The following is a 21,690-nucleotide window of genomic DNA, read 5'->3' on the forward strand; positions in this document are numbered from 1 at the left end:
ATCAGATCATCATCACACATGACCAGATGTCCCTCCTTGAAGCCATGGATGCTGGCTGCAGGGACATCACAGTTCAGGATTGTCAAGGGTGGATCTGACATACCAAGCGGTTTTATCCCAGGTGCATCGCCTTGGATAATATCAGATGTGATGTTGACGAAAACATGTGGCCTAACCCTGAAGATCGCAGAGATTAGATACAGCAATGTTGTGCTTTTTTTTTTTTTAGTTCCCCCAATTTTTATCTGGACTTTTTGCTGTTGTTTTTTTTGTTCAGAATGGTCTTGTGTGTTTCACGGATATTTTGTTCACTGTAAGAAATATTGTAAAACTTTTTCTGTTCTATCATACCGTGTTTCTACTGTACCTCCTGTAGTAAACAGTAAGGGGGGAAAAAAACGGATTTGCTTTTTACTGGAATGCTTTTGAATGTGAACATTAATGTGGACATACAGTTACCAACCAAGAAATTTAGTGTAAAAACGGTGGATTGCATGTTTTGCATGCAAATACCTGTAAAACTGAAACATAAAAGTCTATGTAGTTTTTGTAATGTCAACAATAGCCAGTATTTTGAAACCTGGTGTACTTTGATTGACTGCATGTACTTTGTGAAGTGAAAACAAGTGTCATTCTTTGACAGAATAATTTCATTTTGAGTCAGATTTCCATTGTTTTGATAAAGATAGTGTGTGCAGAGAAAAATGTGTTATATTTTGAAATGAAGAGTTAGTATATATTTAACAAAATGTGTTTTTGAGAAGAAAATTATCCATTTGGCCAATTGTGTTTTGTAGGTGTGAGTCTGTGTTAAGAGTTTAGAAATAAAGTATCTGAAGTATGGGTAAGCGCTTGTTAGCGACTGAAAAAAACGGTAAATAGGTGCTTGATAACTAACGTTTAAGCACAGCTTTGAGCCAAGATTTTTTTTTTTACTCTTAAGTCAATTCTTAGCAGCGTTCTTATGAGTAATTCTGAGAAGCTTGATAATTTACAGAAAACCTATCCATAACAAAGTTTTTCAGAGTTGTGTACAACAGTACTTCATGATGCCACAAAATGGTGTAACTTGTTAAAAGTACACACACTCTTCAGGTGCCTTAAACACATTTCCTTTTTTTTTTGTTTCAGCCCTCTTCATTTCCTGTTTGTGCTGTCGTTCAATTTTTAAGAAGTGAAGCGGGTCATCACTATCTACAATTATTGCCTGCTGCCCCCTAACTATATACAGTAAGCTGGTGAATTCAGTCACTCTGCTCTCCCTATAGTTTGACTGTTATTGCCTTTAAATGATGAGGTTAGTCATGTAAGGTTGAATCATTTAACACCAGTGTTAAAGCTCTATAGCCTCGTGTGTGTCCTTCTCTCTGTATCTGACTGCCTGGGCTCAGCAGAAGAACAGTGCGTTCAGCAACTGTTTTGTAAAAACACTGAAAACTGCTCTCATGCTATTTTTTTCTGTAGCTATGGTTCTATTATCAATAGTCGCCTATGGTGAAGTTTCACAAGTGCAAGACAGATCATACTTGTAAATCCTTCAATCTTGCATTCAAAACAACTGATTTTCTTTTCATTTGGTTTGTAAACATGTATGACAGCATGATCTATGATCCAACCACTAAGTTTTTGGTGAAATACAACGATTACATTTGTTAAATCATCTAAACATAACACTGTAATATTATTACTTTTCCCAGTAACCGCTGCTTTACAGGGTTACCACAACGCAGTTACTTTTTTTGCACTGCAGGTCGGCAGTTCAAGTCAAGAATTCGGACCTTATGTTGGTGCTGGACTTTAAGTCAGCTACTAGCCAAAAAGCTAAAGGAAGAATGGAGAACGAGGGAGATAGACGTTCTTCAGACAGCTGTAAGTATTTCCATTATTGAGTTAAGAACACTGTCGTCCGTTGTAAAGAAGCAAGAAGCTTTCAGCTGCGAACAGCTGCTACAGAAGCACAGCAATGTGAAACTTGTGGAAAGAAACTCGGGCACTAGAAACAATAACCATAGTGACAGTAAAAGGTACTTTAACAATAGAGAAGAACATCTTATCCAAAGTTATGCATGTACTTTGTATAAACATAATGTATTTTAATCTGAAATAGGTTTTTCTAGATGTTGTTTTGTACTCAGTCAATGCAACATGTACTTACAGTTGTGAAAAATGTCTTTTTTGATGATCTGTTGTTTTTTGTTCCAAGAGTGATGAAATATTACCACATGGTTATGTGAATAGTTCCACAGCGACAGAAGAAAAACTGTAAACAGAAAAACATTAGTTCAAAAGTCGGCAGTAACTTGATTTATTTCAGCCATGGGCGTCAAGAAAAGTTATGTTTTGTAAAGATTTGAAGATATTTCTTTAGCTATGATGTTGAAATATTTGACTTGCCTAGCTTGATTAGAATAATACTTGACATGTTTATTTGAATAATGTTTTAGGTGTATATTGCACTTTTCAGGATAGAGTGGAGTGGGGAGGTAGAAAAAGTAGTAACATAACAAGTAGGCTAACATAACTAATTACTTTTATTACCCATGAATAAGTCTGAACAGTAATATTATTACTTTTTTATGGGATTAACAAGTAAAATGTAACTTATTACAATTCCTGAGTGACAACATGATGAGCACTGATTACAGTTTTTCTCAGTCGTTAACAAGCGCTTACCCATACTTCAGATACTTTTTCTAAACTCTTAACACAGACTCACACCTACAAAACACAATTGGTCAAATGGATAATTTTCTTCTCAAAAACACATTTTGTTAAATATATACTAACTCTTCATTTCAAAATATATATATATATATATATTTCCATTCCATTTTTCTCTGCACACACTATCTTTACCAAAACACTGGAAATCTGACTCAAAAAGAAATTATTCTGTCAAAGAATGACACTTGTTTTCACTTCACAAAGTACATGCAGTCAATCAAAGTACACCAGGTTTCAAAATACTGGCTATTGTTGACATTACAAAAACTACATAGACTTTTATGTTTCAGTTTTACAGGTATTTGCATGCAAAACATGCAATCCACCGTTTTTACACTAAATTTCTTGGTTGGTAACTGTATGTCCACAGTAATGTTCACATTAAAAAGCATTCCAGTAAAAATCAAATCCGTTTTTTTTTTCCTTTACTGTTTACTACAGGAGGTACAGTAGAAACACGGTATGATAGAACAGAAAAAGTTTTACAGTATTTCTTACAGTGAACAAAATATCCGTGAAACACACATTCTGAACAAAAAAACAACAGCAAAAAGTCCAGATAAAAATTGGGGGAACTAAAAAAAAAAAAGCACAACATTGCTGTATCTAATCTCTGCGATCTTCAGGGTTAGGCCACATGTTTTCGTCAACATCACACCTGATATTATCCAAGGCGATGCACCTGGGATAAAACCGCTTGGTATGTCGGATCCACCCTTGACAATCCTGAACTGTGATGTCCCTGCAGCCAGCATCCATGGCTTCAAGGAGGGACATCTGGTCATATGTGGCTGATGGTCATAAACCTTCCACCTCCATGCTGAAAAGAACTCCTCTATGGGGTTGAGGAAAGGTGAATAGGGTGGAAGGAAGAGACTTACCAGTCTTGGGTGAACTTCAAACCATGTTGTTGCAACCTAACATCTGTGAAGGAGTAATCCTGCATTTGCAATTGCTGCACACATGGTAATGTTTGCCCCTCTGTCCTGGCACATCAACTGTGGCCCTTTTTCCAATTACATTTCGTCCACGTCGACGCCTTTTGGCCAGATTGAATCCTGCCTCATCTATGTAAATGAATTCATGAGGGGCCTGGTTGGCCTCCAATTCCAAAACTCTCTGAAACAAAGTTTATGTAAATCATGTCATTACTGTAATCCATACTGTACTGTAACCTATTACTGTGTAGCTTACCTACTTGCAAAGTGCAAAGCTTATAGAACTGGACATTGAATATACACTATACCTGGACATATTGTTGTCGTAGCTCCTTGACTCTCTCACTGTTCCTCTCAAAGGGAACAGTGTAGAGCTGCTTCATCCGCACTCTGTCTTTGGACAATGTCCGCGTAATGGTTGTGAGGCTGATGCTATCAATGTTATCAAACATCTCATGGTCCTCCACAATTCTAGTCTGAATTTCACGCAGTTTTATTGCATTGTTTGCAACAACTATTTCTACAATGGCAAGCTCTTGATCATTATTGAGGAGCTTTCCTCTTCCCCCAGAGGGTGGAAGACGTTGCATTCTTTAGAGGGACAAAAAAATTAAACATATGCATTACTGTATGACCTTATTGACATGTCAAGTGAGAATAGAAACAATCCATGTAAAATGCAATACTTACCTGTTGGTTTGTTGAAAGATGCGTATAATGGAACCAACCGTTGACCGCCTCAAATTGGGCTGCACTCTTTCACCAGCCTCTCTTAGTGAAAGACCGTGGTTGATTACATGGTCAATGATAGTGGCACGAATTTCATCACTGACTACTGTTCTTGGAGCCCTTGGAATGCCACCACGCATTCTTACATCTCCTTGCTCCTGCACCTCTCCCTGGGCCTGCTCTTCTCCCTGGGCCCCTTGCTCTTACTCTTCCTCGTCCAGACATTTCAGTGTTTGTCTTTTTCTGTTTCTGTTTCCAAACACATCACTCCTCAAACCTCCTTTTATATATGTGTCAATGTAATAAAAGAAAAAAACCCTGCCAGTAAGCCAGACTGGAATCAGCTGTGGTTGGCCCAATTTACCCAACATAAATCAGCTGTGTGTCAATTATTTAAATGTTTGTTTATTATCAGCCAAGATATATTGTTTTCGAACTGATATCATTGCAGAAACAGAGGTTTTTATACTGTATCTAAGGTTTGGAATATTGTTTTTGCTATTGTGGGATGGTGTGTGTTAACATTCGTAAATACTACAAAAGTAATCCATAATTTTGTTGGGAGGTATAGCTTGTCTGTTAAGAAAATTTAAGCATTGTTGAAATGTGTTCACTGACTGCGTATTGTGTGAAAACGACATGAAATGTGAGAATGGTATGGCCACAAAAGACCGATGCTGTGCTAACTGTGTTTAGAGTTTTGAAAATGTGACAACTGATTGGACAAACGCTTGTTAGCGACTGAAAAAAACTGTAAAGAGTTGTTCTAAGTTTCACACAGGTGGACTAGAGATTCATGATTGCAAAAGATGTTTTCCTATTGTTCGGGGCTAAATTATGAAAGACCGTAGTATTGCTACGCTAAGACAATATCGGTTCTGCTTTCAGTACTGGAGAAATTAAGAAAATGCATTTCCTACTTATTATTGCTACATAAAGATTATCTTGCACATCTTTTCTCACCAACCGTGTCTAATTTGTGATAAGATTAGGAAATTTGTCCCTTATGCACTCTGTGGGCTCGCTCTCTCTCACGCTACAGCACACACACACACACACACACACACACACACACACACACACAGTACCCTGCCTGCTTTAGTGACGAAGGCACAGAGAAGTTGTGGCGTGTGGTTACTCTTCAGCAGAGTTTATGCTGACAATGTTGCCACAAGAGCAACAAGACTTTTGCATGTAAAGGCAAAAACACAAACACTCACACAAAAGTGCATCATGTACAAGCAGAGAAATGCACGGTTATTGACTGCCTATAGGTCAAAGTTCATCTCTCGTTGCAAGCAGCCTGGGGCCCAAACAAGGAGTTAAATAAATTATGCGAATGCACATGATTAAAAGTATCCATCTGCGAGCTGATTGTTTGTCTATGCATGGTTCATAAATTCAATCACCCCTTTAAAGATTTTGCAACTTTTTTGTTTTAGATTTCCATCATCACAACAAAACATTTTTCAAAACATTGCTGTTTCTTTTGCTGTAAATTTTTTATTTTATTTATTTTACATTTCAGAAAATAAAGAATTGTTAATTCTGTTATTTATTTATTTTTCTCTTAAAAATAAAAAAAAACAATCGATACAATTGATAAGGCAAGGCAAGGCAAGTTTATTTGTATAGCACATTTTAACAACAAGGTAATTCAAAGTGCTTTACATAAAACATAAAAGCAACAGGGAAATATAAAAAAGTTTAAAAGCAACATAAAATATAATAAAAGTTACAGTTAGTTAGTGTGACAATCAGGGTTAAAAGAGTTAAATGGATAAAAGCAATGATAAAAAGCTAAAAACAAAGAAAAAGAAAATAGGACAGTAAAAGTTACAGTGCAGTGCAAGTTATCAGTAAAAAGAAAAATCTTAAAAAATCTTAAATATTTAATTAATCCTGTTTGTGCTGTCCTTCCCAAATTAGTACCCGGGTCGTCCTGTCCTGCAGATCGGTTATAAAGGGGTAGAGCTCCGGTTCCCCCTTTCCTCCGGTGCACAAGCGTTGTGTGAAAGTGTTTTTTACCCACCAAACAACTTCAGCTTCACCAAAAGGAACGTCAGTGTCACTGAGTTAAATTTCATTTTGTGTCAGAATTTGCCTTCTTTTCTTCATGCAGTCAGTACGTATTAATAATAAGTGACGTTTCACTGACCATTTATAGGCAACTATGGATGTTTAAAGGGTCGGACATGGAGCTCCCTCACATGTGCCACATTTCAAGTTGGTTGTGATTTATAAAGGGAACTCGCTTACAACTGTGTGTACGCACGGTTCTATAAGTCATGCCATTTATACGTATGCCATTTTTGGCTTTTGGGCGCACATGCACTTTATTGAGGTTTCTCGGCACAGTTTTGTAAATGACACCCCAGATTATTTTAGTGAAAGAATCATCTCTGCACAGTCGATTTTCTGGAGGAAAGCCGAGTGGAAGCTAAGCTGATGCCTAACTGATCAGTTATAGTGAGTAGTTACTGGGTGATGATTAAATATGATCAGAAGCCAAAATTATATTGTTTTTCATATATATATTGGTATGAAATGTTTTTATTGTGATAACATTTTTGGCCATATCACCGTGCCCTAGTTATGAGTCTGAGTTATGAGTCCGGAACAGAAAAGGATGGAGGAATGAAGGAAGTGCTCTTTTCTCAGGGATTAATTATTGATATTTTTCACAAGACACCACATCGATGAGGGCATTGAGAAGGTGAAGAAACTAATTTAAACAGACACGTCATGAAATTATATAACTACTGCCACCTTGTTTAGAAGTGTCCTGCAGAGAGCTGAGTACTGTGTGAATACAGCTTTAATAATTAAATACATCAAAAACAGTGTCTGTGTTACAGGACTTTCTGAAAACTGTCCTGTCTCACTTTAGGGGAGGATCTAATTTAGTTTAATGAAAATGGGGAACCGAAACCTAGAGAGTGTGGTTTCAAGGCTGGTTTCATCCCAATGACTTAAACACTCTTATGGCATCACCTGAATCAGTTTAAAATTGAAAAATGTATTATATATCTAACAATTTTTGGCAGCCAAATGATGAACAACATGGTTGGAATCTTAATAAAATCAGATCTTACCTAAACAAACATGAAAATAAGTGTAGTCAGCGTGAGAATACAGAGTGTTATATGTGTCAATTTTGCAAAGCTTGTGTGAGAGTGTGTGTGTTTGTGAGAGAGACAGACGGGGAAAGAGAGAGAAAGTGAAAGAGAGCAAGACAGACAGGAAGTTGGTTAGTGATTTAGAGACGGGAAGTTGTATAATATGGATACAGCTCGTTGCTTGTGAAGAAGACTCCTGTTATTGTCTGCGGTAGGAAGTAACAGGAACTACTTGTATTTGTCTTTTCAAGCTGCAGCAACACTTAGTAAAGGAATTTCCTTATAATTAATTTTACTAGTTTGACTTTCATTGCAAGGAATATTTAAAGAGGATTTGCAGACAAATGGGGACGGCTGGGTTCGCGTTCTTGGCAATTTCTTTTGTTCTTTTCCAGGTGAGATTTACTTTATTTACTTTTTTACATCTGATAGAACACTTTTTTTTAATCCTGACTGAATTTTGACATTTCAGTTATGCATCAACCTGCTTCTTCTTTCAGTAAAGTCGCACTTTTATTAGACTCTGCATTGGTTGGGCAGGCTTTAAAGGCATGATAGTATTCAAAGAAGTGCTGTTTCTTAAATAGAAGGCCTATGTCATTATTTCCATTAACTAATTTTTTTAAAGGACCATCACTTTCTACATTAGCAGTTTGAGAAAAGTTGATTGATAATTGAAATGTATGGTTATTATGGGGTAATTTTTTTTATTGAATTGCAAGAGAACTGGTTGTGTTTCAACACTGGAGGGGACACTTATTAAGGGTGTAGGTCTAGGGGTCCTCTCTCATAAAAATGTTGAGCAGTAATAATCACTGTTTCTATCAATATTTCAATGTTTTGGCTTTATGCTTTATGTTATTTGGAACGTGGTTGTATGGACAGGAATACTGTTTTAAAAGAAAACTCCCAATAAAAGTGAACATTTAAACAGTAAATGTGGCCAAAACATGGACATTCATCTGGTATATTGTTGAAAAATTATGTAATGACTGTTGTATATTAGTTTCTTTTCATCAAATTTACAGTTACAGTTGTATTCCAGGATTTATTAGCAGATATTCTGTTGCATTATATAATCAGTTGATGGTTTTGATGGTGATACCATTTTCATTTATTGCATCTCCATTTACTCTTTAATAGTAAGATTAATAGGTTTAGTTGATTCATATCCCTTAGTTTCTGACCTATCAAAGGAGACCAGAATTATGCATCTAGGCCTAATGGTTGAGGAGTTATCACTCATTCATTTTGGGTATGTTATTTTAGGCATTTTTCCTGGAAATAGGTGTCTGTTTCCAAGAGGTTAACAGTGAATATTGATCAATACTCCTGTGACCAAAAGCACACCCGTGCTTTACAGGCCCACAACTTGAGAACATCCTACAGGGCTGTAAGTGGGCTTTCTCTCTTAGTATTGAGGAGATGAATCGTTTGATTTATTGGATGCCTGTGTAGCTCCTACAGATCGGTTAGACGACGATAAAGACCATCTGTTCCAAAGCAATACTTCTCCTCTCCTGCGGAATCTGGCGAGAAATGAAACTTAAGAGCTCATAGGTATTGCACAATACCACGTTGAAACCAGTTTTACATGCAAAAAACACGGCTTTTTGTACTGAAAACCAGCTGACGTTCAGGCTGAGCTTCCTAGCTTCATGGAGGTGTGTGGCATGGATAGGGTGACAAAATACTAGGATCAGACATGGATTTTTCGTTTGCATTGCGTCAGTCGTCCTCTCAAGCCATTCTTCACCCATCTGGACATAGAGATAGATCCCTGGGCTGGAAACAGGCTTGCTATAGCAGAAGTTTTATCCCCCTTTGCCGTAGCACTACTCAACAAAACTACTTAAGTAAAAAAGTATGTTAGATTGGTGTCAATTTGTCATAAATGTGCTTTCTGGAGGTGTTTGACATACGTATGTTCATGTTGTTCTTATGTGAGGCTATGTATGGATGGTGGAAACAAATTTATAGAAAAGGACAGTAAAGAATCAGCAGCAATTTCAGCTTTTATGTATCAATTTATGGTGGAAATGTTTTCATTTATGTAAAAGGAAATACAAAGTTCAGGTGGAAGGTGAAAATATGGGTGACGTAATATTATGCAGTAAGGCTCTCAGGCATTCTTCCCTCCTCTTTTGTGTCTTTGTTTGGGGAAGTAACCTCTTTTAATGTGCATGTGGCACCTTTTTACTTCAATGATAAATAAATTAATTTTAATTCAGTTATAAAATCCTGGACTTTAATAGCTCATCTGTTAAAGCACGTTTTACGATGTTCAACCTAGGCAGAAATCAAAAGTATTGACACATATATTAATAATGAAAACATTTTAGTTGCAGTCCCAGACTTAAAGCAGACTGAAAAAATATTTCACATTTTCCATCTGGATTATGATTCGCTAAAAGGTTGTTTCTCCTCTCAAAGTCCTCAGATTTAGTGACAGCTGAGGAGATGACATGTGTACCTGGTTTCGGGTCAGAAATGGTCATTTTCAAAGTGACCAGAAAGCACCTGATGCCGGGCACAAGACTGGGCAAAGGTAAGAACAATCCAGAGAGCTGTTCTCTCACTCGCTGCCTAATCCTTAGATTAGGATTAGGATTAGCATTCGCATTACTTTGATAATTCGTTTTCTCTGTATTTACTGCATTTGTAACGGATGCCTGTTTCTTCTGTCCACTTCCAGTGGGCTTCACTGACTGCACAGACCGCACAAGATTTGGTTTCAGCAGTGATGACAGACGTTTCGTGGTACAAACAGACGGCACACTGACGGTCAGTAGAGTTTAACAGACCTGTTTGGAAAATTTAAGTTTCTAATGTTCAGCTCTCACACATCCGTTTAGCCATGTAAGATTTTTTGTTCTATTAAGGAAGTAATAATTGCATGTTATAGGTTTTCCATAATTTAGGTAGTTTCATCCAGATATGCAGTAACAAAACACAACTTAGGCTCTACTTCGATTTTAAAATGTGGCAGCTCTGTTGGGAGAAACCTCTAAATGTGCACGTTTTCTTGTCTTTCTCTTTACATACACACACTGACCTGAGCCCATCTGTAATGTTACAGAGATTTAGTTCAACGGCGACAACACTGTTGTTGATCACTGTTGTCAAGCTACTTTACACATCCAGCTGTCCCCAGCAGTTCAGTTTGCCCAAGTTTTGATTTTGTCACGTAGAAATCTTTATTAAATCTAAAAGTGTTGCTAGTACGTCGGCCTTTGCTGATGAGTGTTTTCTCCCTCCAGGTAAAGAGACAGGTTGTTCTTCATGAAGGACACCAGGACTTCTTCATCCACTCCTGGGACTCGCAAGGTCACAAAATGACTCTTTCTGTCAGGGTATTGCACCATGGGCGTCACCATGGTAACCAGCACCAAAATGTTGAGCATCACCATGAGGATCACAACCTCCAGCACCACCTGACTGAAGTGGACTCTGCTAATAACACAGAGGTAGGATTAGAGACACTACTGAAGGAAGTTTACAACCACTTTGTAGGATAAAAAAAACTCTTTCAAAACAATATGTTTTGTATAAAATGTTCTTTGCAGGTCCTACATGCATCCATTTGTTGTTTGTTGACAAAAAAGATATTGTGTAGTTTGACAGTGAAAAGGCTGTTTTAGTCATTGTTGTTATTTTTCTTCTCTACTATAAATGTACATGTTCTTCCAGAGTGCACCTGAGACACTGGTGCCTGTTCTGCATTTCCCCAAGTCTGGTGAAGGACTGAGGAGGAAGAAGAGAGAGTGGGTTATTCCTGCCATCAGTGTTAGTGAGAATCACAAAGGACCCTACCCCTTGAAAATAGCTCAAGTAAGAGGAACACAGGAACACTGTAACCAGGCCACTTGGTATCTGTATGTCAGAAATTAAAATGCACCTGTAGCATTAGTCAAAGAACTCTGCACTATTTCAACTTCTGTCAATATCTTTGCAACATTGTAACTATGTAGTGAGTGACAGGGGGATAACTCAGACCTGGTGTGTTTTGTTCAGATCCGCTCTTCTGCGGATAAAGTGAAGAAGATCTATTACAGCATCTCTGGTCCGGGAGCTGATCAGCCTCCTGTTGGCCTTTTCACCATGGACAGAGACAATGGCAATCTGTATATCACACAAGCACTGGACAGAGAGAAACAAGACAAGTACATAGTAAGTATCCTCTGATTTTAGTTTTATACATGCACTCTTTGTCACCTTTTCAGGATCAGACAGAGAGTTCAATCAGAGTTTTCAGAAACATCTGAAAACACTTTGTACTCTGTTAGTTAAAATTCCTTTCTGTACTGTACTAAAGACACTGATCTGCTTAATGATAGCTGAACTCTCATTGTGAAATTGATTTTAATAGTTATATTAATAATAATACAAACAGAACACATATTTATTCAACAATTCAGTAAATATTAAGTAAAATTAAGTATTAGATTGGACTCTGTATCAGATACCAAATACTACAGGACAAAAAAACTTGATTGAGACATCTCTGTGTATGAGTATACGATTACAATTTGTAGAAATGTGAAATAATTTCCCCCCCCCCCGTTTTCATGTATGCAGGAGCACTTAACAGTGATTCAATTGAATATAACTCAGAAACTGCCGTACAGCTTAATCAATCTGTCAACAATTAAAACTGTGACGGTAAAATCCAAAACATTCTCACTCCCGACTCGTCACATATTGATGGGCTTTTCTATGTTTCTGCTGATTGCGTTGAACGAGGAAGAGCTCCATGTTACTCCAAACAAATGTATTCTCAGAGTACCAAACATTCACCCTGTTGGTAGTTTGTTCCTTCAGAAAACAGTTGCTATGTACTCACAGTGATACCGTGTTAGGAATGTGCTTTATGGGCATGCTCTAATGATGTAAAGGCATGCAGCTACATGGATTATCATTGCATTTGCTGTATTATAATATATGTTGTTTGTCTCTGCGCAGTTTCAAGTGCATGCTGTGCCAGATGGTTCAGAAAATGCTGAGGCTCCTATGGAAATTGTAGTGAGTGTAATCGACCAGAACGACAACATCCCTGTTTTCACTCAAGCCACTTACCTGGGAGACGTTGCTGAGTCCTCACCAATAGGTACTGTCAGTAGATCTCATTTCAGCCTGAAAGATATGTCAGTTAGTGTTCAACTGTGTTTTTCACTTTTAGCTGAGAAAAAAGCAGAGAACAGCTGCTAATGTTTTTTCCTAAACTTTGATGTAGTAAAATCCGGGAGCTGCTCCAACACACTGTGGCCGAATCCGATTTTCTGTCTTTCTAAAAACAATAATTAACAGTCACTCGAAACACAACTCACATGTTGCATTTTTAAATGACAGTTTCCGTTTTCACAGGAGCAGGTAAGCCGTGTGTGGAGGAGGCTTATTGTTATGTTGTTTACGAAACTATTGTGAGCAACGTGGTACCGAATGAGATCTGCATTGGTGTGTTTAATCTTCACTGTTGCTTTAGCTGGAGTACATGCTGAGAACATGAACAAAGTTTCCCAGTGAAAGTATATTGGTCTGCTCAATCCTCAGTAATTGATGAGAATTTCTATAGCACGCCTCATGTTCAATCTACCAAAGTTCTCCTATGTGAACCGCCTGTTTCATGACTTCCACTGGCTCCATGAAGTAAAACAACAATGGTAGTGGCCTAAAAGACCACCTCCAGGGGTCAGTCAGATCTTGTGCCCCAGCTCGAGCACTCCACCAAAGACCTGAGCTGAGTCAGGACTCATTTCGTTTCTGGCACCGCAGTGGTGTCACTACGCCCCAATTTGATTCAGTAAATAAGGCTACCTCTTTAAAGCTAGAGTGCTGGACTTTTACACATGAAAATTCTTGACAAACGAGTTCACACAACGCTGGTTAAGCCTACCGCCGCCAGGTAAATCTCTTTGTATTTAAAGTGATGTGTTTTATACCAAGCTGGAGGGGGAGCAACATAGTGTCAGTAGCAACTCAGTATGGCAGAGCCTGTAGGTCTTTAAGACTGTGTTGACAGTCTCGTGTAAATACTCTCACTGTCCAAAGGGAAGACAAAAGTTTTGCACTGCAGGTTTAATAAAGTGCTCTGAATACTTCGAAAAGCCTGTACCTAATATTGACTTCTGACTTCTCTCTCTCAAGGTTTTGAGGTGATTAATGTTGTGGCCGAAGATCTTGACGACCCACAGACTGATAACGCAGATATCCGCTACATGATTACAAGCCAGACGCCAGCAGCTCCTCCGGACCTGTTTGCCATCCACTCAGTCACCGGAACAATCAGAGTGGCAGCCACTGGGCTGGGCAGAGAGGTAAGGCTTTTAAAATATAAATCACCTGTCTCAGCATGATTTCACACCTAAATGTTGGAATTATCTGTTTTTCAGACAAACTCCCGTTTGATTTGGTTCAGGTTGGTGTAAAAGCTTTCATGTGAGCTCTGGTGCGCGGTTCGCTCCGGGGTGGCGATGGTGCAGTGAATAAGACACACGCCTTTGGTGTGGGACACATCCACCAGTATGTCCCTGAACAAGACACCTAACCGCTAGTTAACTTAGTTATCTGAAGTGTACAGCCAAGACAAATATGAACGTCATTAGATTTGGTATTTGGTCACAGGCATCAAATTAAATAATCACGGCTCACCTCACATGTTGATTTCACATTCTAACTTAAGAGCACATGAACACACACTGAAGTTGGAAGACTTTACAACCCGGGAAACTCGTCCGAGGAACACGTGAATGCACCATGAGCCACTGGTTGCTATTCGAAGCCCTCACCACTTGATGGCACTAAAACGTACACACTGAACCTTAAATATGTTGTGCATCTCTTCTAACAGAGAAACCAAGAGTACACACTGGTGGTACAAGCAGCAGACATGCGGGGCGAAGGGCGAACTGGAGAAGCAAAAGTAATCCTTACTGTCACAGATATCAATGACAATTCTCCAGCCTTCACTCAGTCCTCCGTAAGTACAACATACTTGTAGCTGGAAATGTATTTTTTGCTAAACTCCTCCCCCAAAGAGCAATTGTTAAATCACAGCTTAGCGACCCTAACTAGGCACAGCAGATTTGTCAAGCTGCAGAGTTCTCACCATGCTGAGGTGTCGACAGGGCTGTGGTTTGAAGTGTCATTTTTTCCCACCTTTCCAGAAAAATTGCTAGGAAGTAGTTAGCTTACATAATCATTTTTGCTCATGTAATGCGTTGCTATTTTATTTAGTAGTTATGTAGGACTGGAGATCAGTTTGGTCCTGGGAAGACATGATTATCATAAAGTAAATGAACTACATGAAACAGACCATGAAATTAAGCCAATACTTATTATTCTAGTTAGTTATCAGGCAACAGCCTTTTTCCAGTCTTTGTTTTCTCCATTTTCACTCCCACACCTTAACACATCCTTTGCATTCTCCCAGTATACAGCAACAATTGAGGAAAATAAAGCAGAGGCTCAGATCATTGTGATGTCAGTAACCGATCTTGACGAACCGCATACACCAGCTTGGAGCGGCAAGTTCACAATTGTCAGTGGTGATCCTGAAGGACTTTTCACTGTGACAACGGAACAAAACAAAAATGAGGGAATCATTTCTATCACCAAGGTAGGAAGTAAACCAGGAATTCTCAAATAAACCACAATATTGAAGTTATGAGATATCTGTCAATAAATCGTTTCATTTACAGATTACTTTCTGAGACCAGTTTCTTAAATAGCATTTGCTGTTATGTAAATAATCAAAGTTGTAAACAAAGGTTTACAATGAATTTAGGTTTTAGTGCTGTGCTTTGTTTCCATCCAACCAGGGTCTTGACTTTGAGAAGATCAGCAGGCACGTTCTGTTGGTTGCGGTGGAGAATGAGGTTCCTTTTGCTGTCCCTCTGCCCACCGCCACCGCCACAGTGCTGGTGAATGTGCTGGACGTCAATGAGGCTCCAGTCTTTAACCCAACAGAGAAGCATGTGTCAAAACCGGAGGACCTTGCAGTCGACAGTGAGGTGGTGCAGTACGCCGCTTCTGACCCAGACACTGCACGCAGACAGAAAGTCATGTAAGATCAAACCCTGATGTACCATCTTACTACACTGCTCAGAAAAAATAAGGGAACACGTGAATCAGACATCAGATCTTGATGAACAAAATAGTTCAATGAACAAAATAGTTCAAAGCTCAAACTCTTTTCTGTTCATTGTGTAATTCATTGAGAACAAAATGACGTAACAGCGGTCAGTGGAAAACAAAATCACCAACTGAGGGCTGAAGTTTTTTAATCACAGGTAGCCTTTTCATGATATTTACATTATTGACTCACCGTACGATATATGGACATGAGCAAGATTCTTTTTAATGCGCTCGATACTGCCCATTGTGTTTACATATGTTTGTTTACATAAAGATGAGCCTTGCAACATTTAAGCCAGTCGCACTGTGTCTTTCCTCTCATCTGCTCTCTGTGTCAGAGACTCAGGCAGCTCCTCCACACACAGAGCGGATAAAGACAAGTGAAGATAAAGTGTTACTGGACATTTTAATTGGTGTTCTTCCAGATTACTCCAGCCACAAAGATTGCTGCTGGTTCCGGTTGCGACTCTGCCAGAGCTAATAGGAGACATTCTAGACAATGCTTGCGGTTCAGCCAGACTTGCTGCAGCGTGTTTTATAAGCAGAAAAAGGTGCTCTCTGCTCCGCTCTGGAGAATACACAGCGAGTCTATTTTTGACAGAAGCCACTTCCAGCAGCACAGAGCTGATGAATCGCGACAGAAGTCAAACACAGACATGTTTTCAAAATAAAACACCCTGTGCAGACTCCTGATCGTATATCAGCAATAACAGACAAAAAAAGAGAAACTATTTAACTACATAGCCTAATTAACCATGGTAGAAGCACAAAAATCAAAGTTAAATGACCTAAACAACAAAATCTGAACAAGTCAGCTAAATCTGTCGATGCGCTGTGCTTCTCAAACGCTCCCTGTGGTGTATTGAGTCATGCAGAGAACAAAACCAGGTCTCAGAGAGCTGTGCCGGCTAGTAGACGCAGCTGAATGAATATTAACTCAATGTCAGGTCTGTGAATGCCCCATCATGAAGCATGTTCACTGTAATCGGCTCGCTTCCATAGCATTTATATTTTTCTGTGATGATTTTTCTCATGTCCAGGTACAGAATGATTAGAGACCCTGCAGGCTGGCTGAAGGTGGCCAAAGATACGGGTCTGATTACTGTGAAAAGCACCATGGACAGAGAGTCCCCATTTGTCAAGGATGACAAATACACAGCACTCATTGGTGCATATGACAATGGTAGGTGGGAGACAAGACTTAATAATAATAATAATGAATTACATTTATATAGCGCTTTATCATAGATACTCAAAGGACTCCACAGTGAAGTGGGGGGAACTCACCTCAACCACCACCAATGTGTAGCACCCACCTGGCACCACGGCAGTCATTTAGCGCCAGAACGCATCAGCTTGAGGCAGGAAAATATTGAGGCAATTACTGCGGGGGATGATTAGATAGCCAGGTTGGGAATTTTGCCATGGCATCAGGGAACCCCCTACTCTTTGCAACAAGTGCCATAGGATGTTTAATGACCACAATGAGGCAGGACGAAGGACTGCAGCTCCTACAGGTCACCCATCCAGGTACTGGCCAAGACCAAACCTGCTTAGCTTCAGTCAATCAGCAGCAGCAGGCTTTACAGTGGTATGGCTGCTGGCTTAGCTGGTATCCAGATTATGGTTTTGCCTTCCCTAGAACTGAATGTATTTTGTTCTCCTGATGTGTGTATGTCTGTTATCTCACCAGATGAAGTCCCAGCCACAGGAACTGGTACTCTAGTGATCCACCTTAACGATGTCAATGACAATGCACCCTTCATTGAGGAACGTGGAATCAAGGTGCATCTTTTCTCCCAAACACACTCCCAATTTAAGGTTGACATATTTTGGGTAGAGAACTTGTATCATGTGATGGGTGGAAATGAAAAATGCTAATATTCAAAATGTTACAAAATCAAGTCACATCAATAATTTTAAATACTAACTTCAGAGGTAAAAGTAAACAAAGGCCACGGTGTGCAGTAATGTGAAGAGCATAAACAAAATCTTAAATCAGACGATGTTTTCTCAGGTGTGTAACAAGGACTCGGCTCCTCAGCTGCTGTCAGTAACAGATAAAGACGGACCGGGCTTTGGTGCTCCATACAGCGTCTCTTTACAGGGCCTCTCGAAGATCATCTGGACTGTTGGGATGAACAAGTCAAGTATGTTATTTTGTGCTTTAAATAATTTGTGGAAAAATTCAGATTTATTTATAAAGAGCTAATTCATAACAGAAGTTATCTCATTGCACTTTTCATGTAGAGCAGGTCTAGACCTTAGTCTTTGTAATATTATTTACAGAGACGCAACAATTACCACCATGAGCAAACACTTGGCGACAGTGGCAATTAAAATTGAGCGCAGTGGTCTAGTGGGGTAACAAGGTACACGGAGCTCTTTAAGACATGATGCAAATTACAATTAGTTTTTCTTCAAACAGCCTCTCTATGAAAATATTGTTGAAATTAGACAAACTCAAACAGTGAAGGGGTTTTCATGTAAACTTTCTTCTTTGTTGCAGATCATAACATCATTCTGAGTTTAGCCACCGAGCTGGCCAGTGGAGAGTACACTGTGGTTCTGAGGGTTTCAGATAATATGGGCCTGGAACAGGACAGCACCATCCAGGCCACAGTGTGTGACTGCACTGGGGAAGAGGTGTCCTGCCAAGGGCCTGTGGCAGGAGGCACCAACCGGCTGCCGGCTGTCCTGGGAACACTGGGAGGCATCCTGGTGCTGCTGAGTAAGTCTGATATTTTAAATCTACTTAAATATGAAAAGATGCTTATCATAGTTTCAGGGACGGGAGATGTAAAGAAATTATGGCTAGGAAACTAAGAAGAAGTCATCACAACTATGGTCGGTAGTAGTTCAGGAGGACCCAATGAAAACCTGAGACTGTGCAACTAAAGTGCTGTCAACGTGGTCTGTAGGACACTGCGTTAAATAAATAAACCACAGTGTGTGTGTGTGTGTTCAGGAATATATCACCCACTACAAGTGTTGCTCACTCTGCTCACTACATAATGTTTGGACTTGTGGTGACTGACTCATGTGGGTGTGATGTATTAATCTCTGTGCTCTGTATGTTCAGTGCTGCTGTTGCTGCTGGTGAAGGTTACGAGAGACGGACGAAGACGGTATTAGAGACAACATCTGCAACGACCTGTCTGAGGAAATCAGTCTGTCGGAGTCAGTGTCTTCTTTAAAGTCCTGTCTGAAAACTGAGTTTATCTGAGCTGCAAGCCTGTTTTATTATTTTAATTTCTTGCTTAAGCTTTAACCAGCAGATTTTGTTATATTTAATCGTTTCTTATTGATTGCTATTGATTGAGTCAGCCGCTGTTGAGCCCTACCATAAGTTAGTGACATGTCTGATATTTAATAACTCAACGTTTTCTAACATCTGTATATCAGCGGTTTCTCAGATCAGATGGTGGTTTTAGTGAAAGCGTCACCTCTCTGCGCAATCGATTTTCTGGAGGAAAGCCCAATACCTTACTGATTAGTTATAGTGAGTAGGTTATGATTAAAAATGATCCTCTACCACTGTGACTAAGTTAATAATAATATAATTAGGAATTCAAGCAAATTGTAACACATGTGAAGGTTGCTTTGTTTAACAGCGGACAATGAAGAAGTATTCAAAAACCCTTTAAAAGTAGCAATACTATGAACTGCTTTTTAGACAAAATTAAGTCAGGCTACCGTAAAACTTCAATTAATAGCTGAGTCCCAAATAGCCGCCTATCCCGTTTACTGGCCTGGTGTGGGAATATATTTTGACAAATAAACACCTGCCTCAATTTAACGCCTGATCTGGTTTTTATAGAAGTTCTTTGGATGTATAAAACATCTTAAACCCCGCAGGGTCGCTGCTTTAGCTGCTTCTAAGCTGCTTAGATCTTGATACAAATATTAATGTTTAAATGCTTGATCAATGTGTCAGTATGAACATGCTACACATCGTTATATCGGTTAGATTCTCCACAGTTCAATAGTTCAGTTCATTTAAGGGAAACAACAAGATCCAAGGTCTAATTCTTATAGATTTGCTGGTCTAACCTGCCTGGTACACGAGAGGAAAGGAAAAAAAGTGCTGACTGCCCTTACCTTTGAAGCCCAAATGTGTCCGTTCCTTGATTAATTATCTTCCTTTAGTCTGTAAGGGTCCACCCATCAAAAGAATTAAAACAGCTTTTCAGAAAAAGTAATCCAAGTTGTGAATCCTGTCATGTGAAGTCCATCGCTCTCTGTCTACTAACTTCTCTCATCCTGCACCTTGTTGTTATCGTGATGTTATTTTGAAATAAAAGCACGTAAGCTGTCTGTCGGAGCCAGATCAAATGACTGACGTGTATTTGATATTATTTGATCTTTTTTTAACAAGTATTATTCTGTTTGAAATAAATAAACTGTTTCGTAGTAGTTTCAGTTTTGTGCAAAAGGAATTAAAGGCCTGTCCCAAATATAGGCAGGGTCAATTCAGTGATTTTAGCAAGTTTTACGGTATTATTCCAACCTGAGTTGATTAATGTTGATGTATTGTAAGAAGCCCTTTGGCACTTTTTGTGTTTTAGATAGTTTAGGTGGAGTTAATTTATTGTAAAATATTGATCTGCAAAATAACTGATTTACAAATTACAATATTTCACTCTCAAATGTAGTGGAGTAGAGAGGAGCATCAATCACAATACTAAAGCAAAGTAAAAGTACTTCAAAGTAAACAGTCAACATAATGATATACCATAGTCTTATAAAATGTTTGCCAGAGGAGCATGGATTACAGACGAATTATGAGGCCGTTGTTGTTGTTTTTTTGTCTCTGGAGCCCAATGAAGAGAAAATAAATTAAAAGCATCTCCAGATGTTTCAGCCACGTAACCCTCTGAGGGTGTGGTCAAATAGTTATCGAGACTTGACTAGAATCAGATAAATTTATGGAATAACTGGGTTGATTTTGTAACACCATTGAGAACAGACTTTATCTGGTACTTAATGGACCCACTTGGTTCTTGCTACAAATTCTAAATATTTACTGTTCACATTATTGTGTTTCGGCATTGTCCTTCATCAGGAGTGAAAGGTCTACAAGAGGGGAATGAAAATGTGGATGGTAGGGAAATAATCACTCCTCTGTAGTTTACTGAATTTTGTGTTTAATTGAGAATTTTTGTCAATTGATGTTTTTGATCCCTGGTGTGAAGTATTTGCATGTTCTGTATACTTGGAAAACAGATGCAAAAAAAAGAGTTATCAAATGCTTTTTTAAATGTTTGATAATTGTCTTTTTCACTGTGTCAAACATACATTGCTGTTGCCTCCCAAGGTACAAACGCTTTGTAATTTTCAATTTTTTTAATAAAGTCATCTGAATACAATTATTATTATTTATTTCAAATTAAATGAGTTATACTTAGTTATTTCTTAAATGACTAATTAAACGTAGAGTGGGCAGTGCTGAGAAGGTAGGCTGATTGTCGTGACCTTGAGAACTTTCTGCCTAGAAGGAATCTCTGTGTGTGAATTGGGAGACGAAGATTGTAGCAGGAAGAAAACCCGGATGAGCTGATTCTTCTAACCCACACAAATAAAGCCCCACAGTAACTTTTCATCCACACTGCAGAGTTATTATTTCAGGACAGGATGTGACAAGCAGCCATAAAAAAAATGGCTCTCCTACACAGAACAGTTTCTTCATATCTGCCTCCTTAACTTGAACGGTGAGTCTTTGTTTTTTTATTTACTTAATAAACACACAAGTTTAGTGAAGGAGAAATAGTCCCTGATAGGAGTTTGAATGCAGCGTAAAACTAAATGTGTCGGACATTTCCAAAAGTTTTGTTATTAGTTAACTCCAATATAAGTGCTGCTTTTGGATGTGTGTGAGTATATGTAGTTAATCATGTTATGTTATTAGTCTTATTAGTCTTCACTTTAGGGTGGCCTTTTCCACAAATTTCACACTTTGTCAGCATCTCAGCCCTTATTTCTGGATATCTTCCTAAAATATCTGAAGATGTACTTAATTACCGTGTAACTGACTCGCCAGTTAACCT

At 38.8% G+C, this 21,690-nt stretch overlaps 1 protein-coding gene across 1 annotated transcript; it reads left to right on the plus strand.

Moving 5' to 3' along the window:
• The first annotated feature begins 7,664 nt into the window (after positions 1-7,664).
• LOC119905872 (cadherin-1-like) lies at positions 7,665-21,012 on the plus strand. Its single transcript, XM_038723230.1, has 16 exons — positions 7,665-7,905; positions 9,944-10,058; positions 10,206-10,294; positions 10,771-10,977; positions 11,201-11,341; positions 11,525-11,680; positions 12,473-12,617; positions 13,655-13,824; positions 14,358-14,486; positions 14,940-15,125; positions 15,328-15,572; positions 16,684-16,826; positions 17,337-17,428; positions 17,661-17,793; positions 18,153-18,374; positions 18,726-21,012. Exons 1-16 carry the CDS (start codon positions 7,855-7,857, stop codon positions 18,776-18,778), a joined length of 2,277 nt encoding a protein of 758 aa, XP_038579158.1. The 5' UTR covers positions 7,665-7,854; the 3' UTR covers positions 18,779-21,012.
• Positions 21,013-21,690: the final 678 nt, after the last annotated feature.

The sequence above is a fragment of the Micropterus salmoides genome, unplaced genomic scaffold, assembly GCF_014851395.1.
Source record: "Micropterus salmoides isolate LMB-PRFRI ecotype aquatic unplaced genomic scaffold, ASM1485139v1 Ms_hic_scaffold_16, whole genome shotgun sequence".
NCBI lineage: Eukaryota > Metazoa > Chordata > Actinopteri > Centrarchiformes > Centrarchidae > Micropterus > Micropterus salmoides.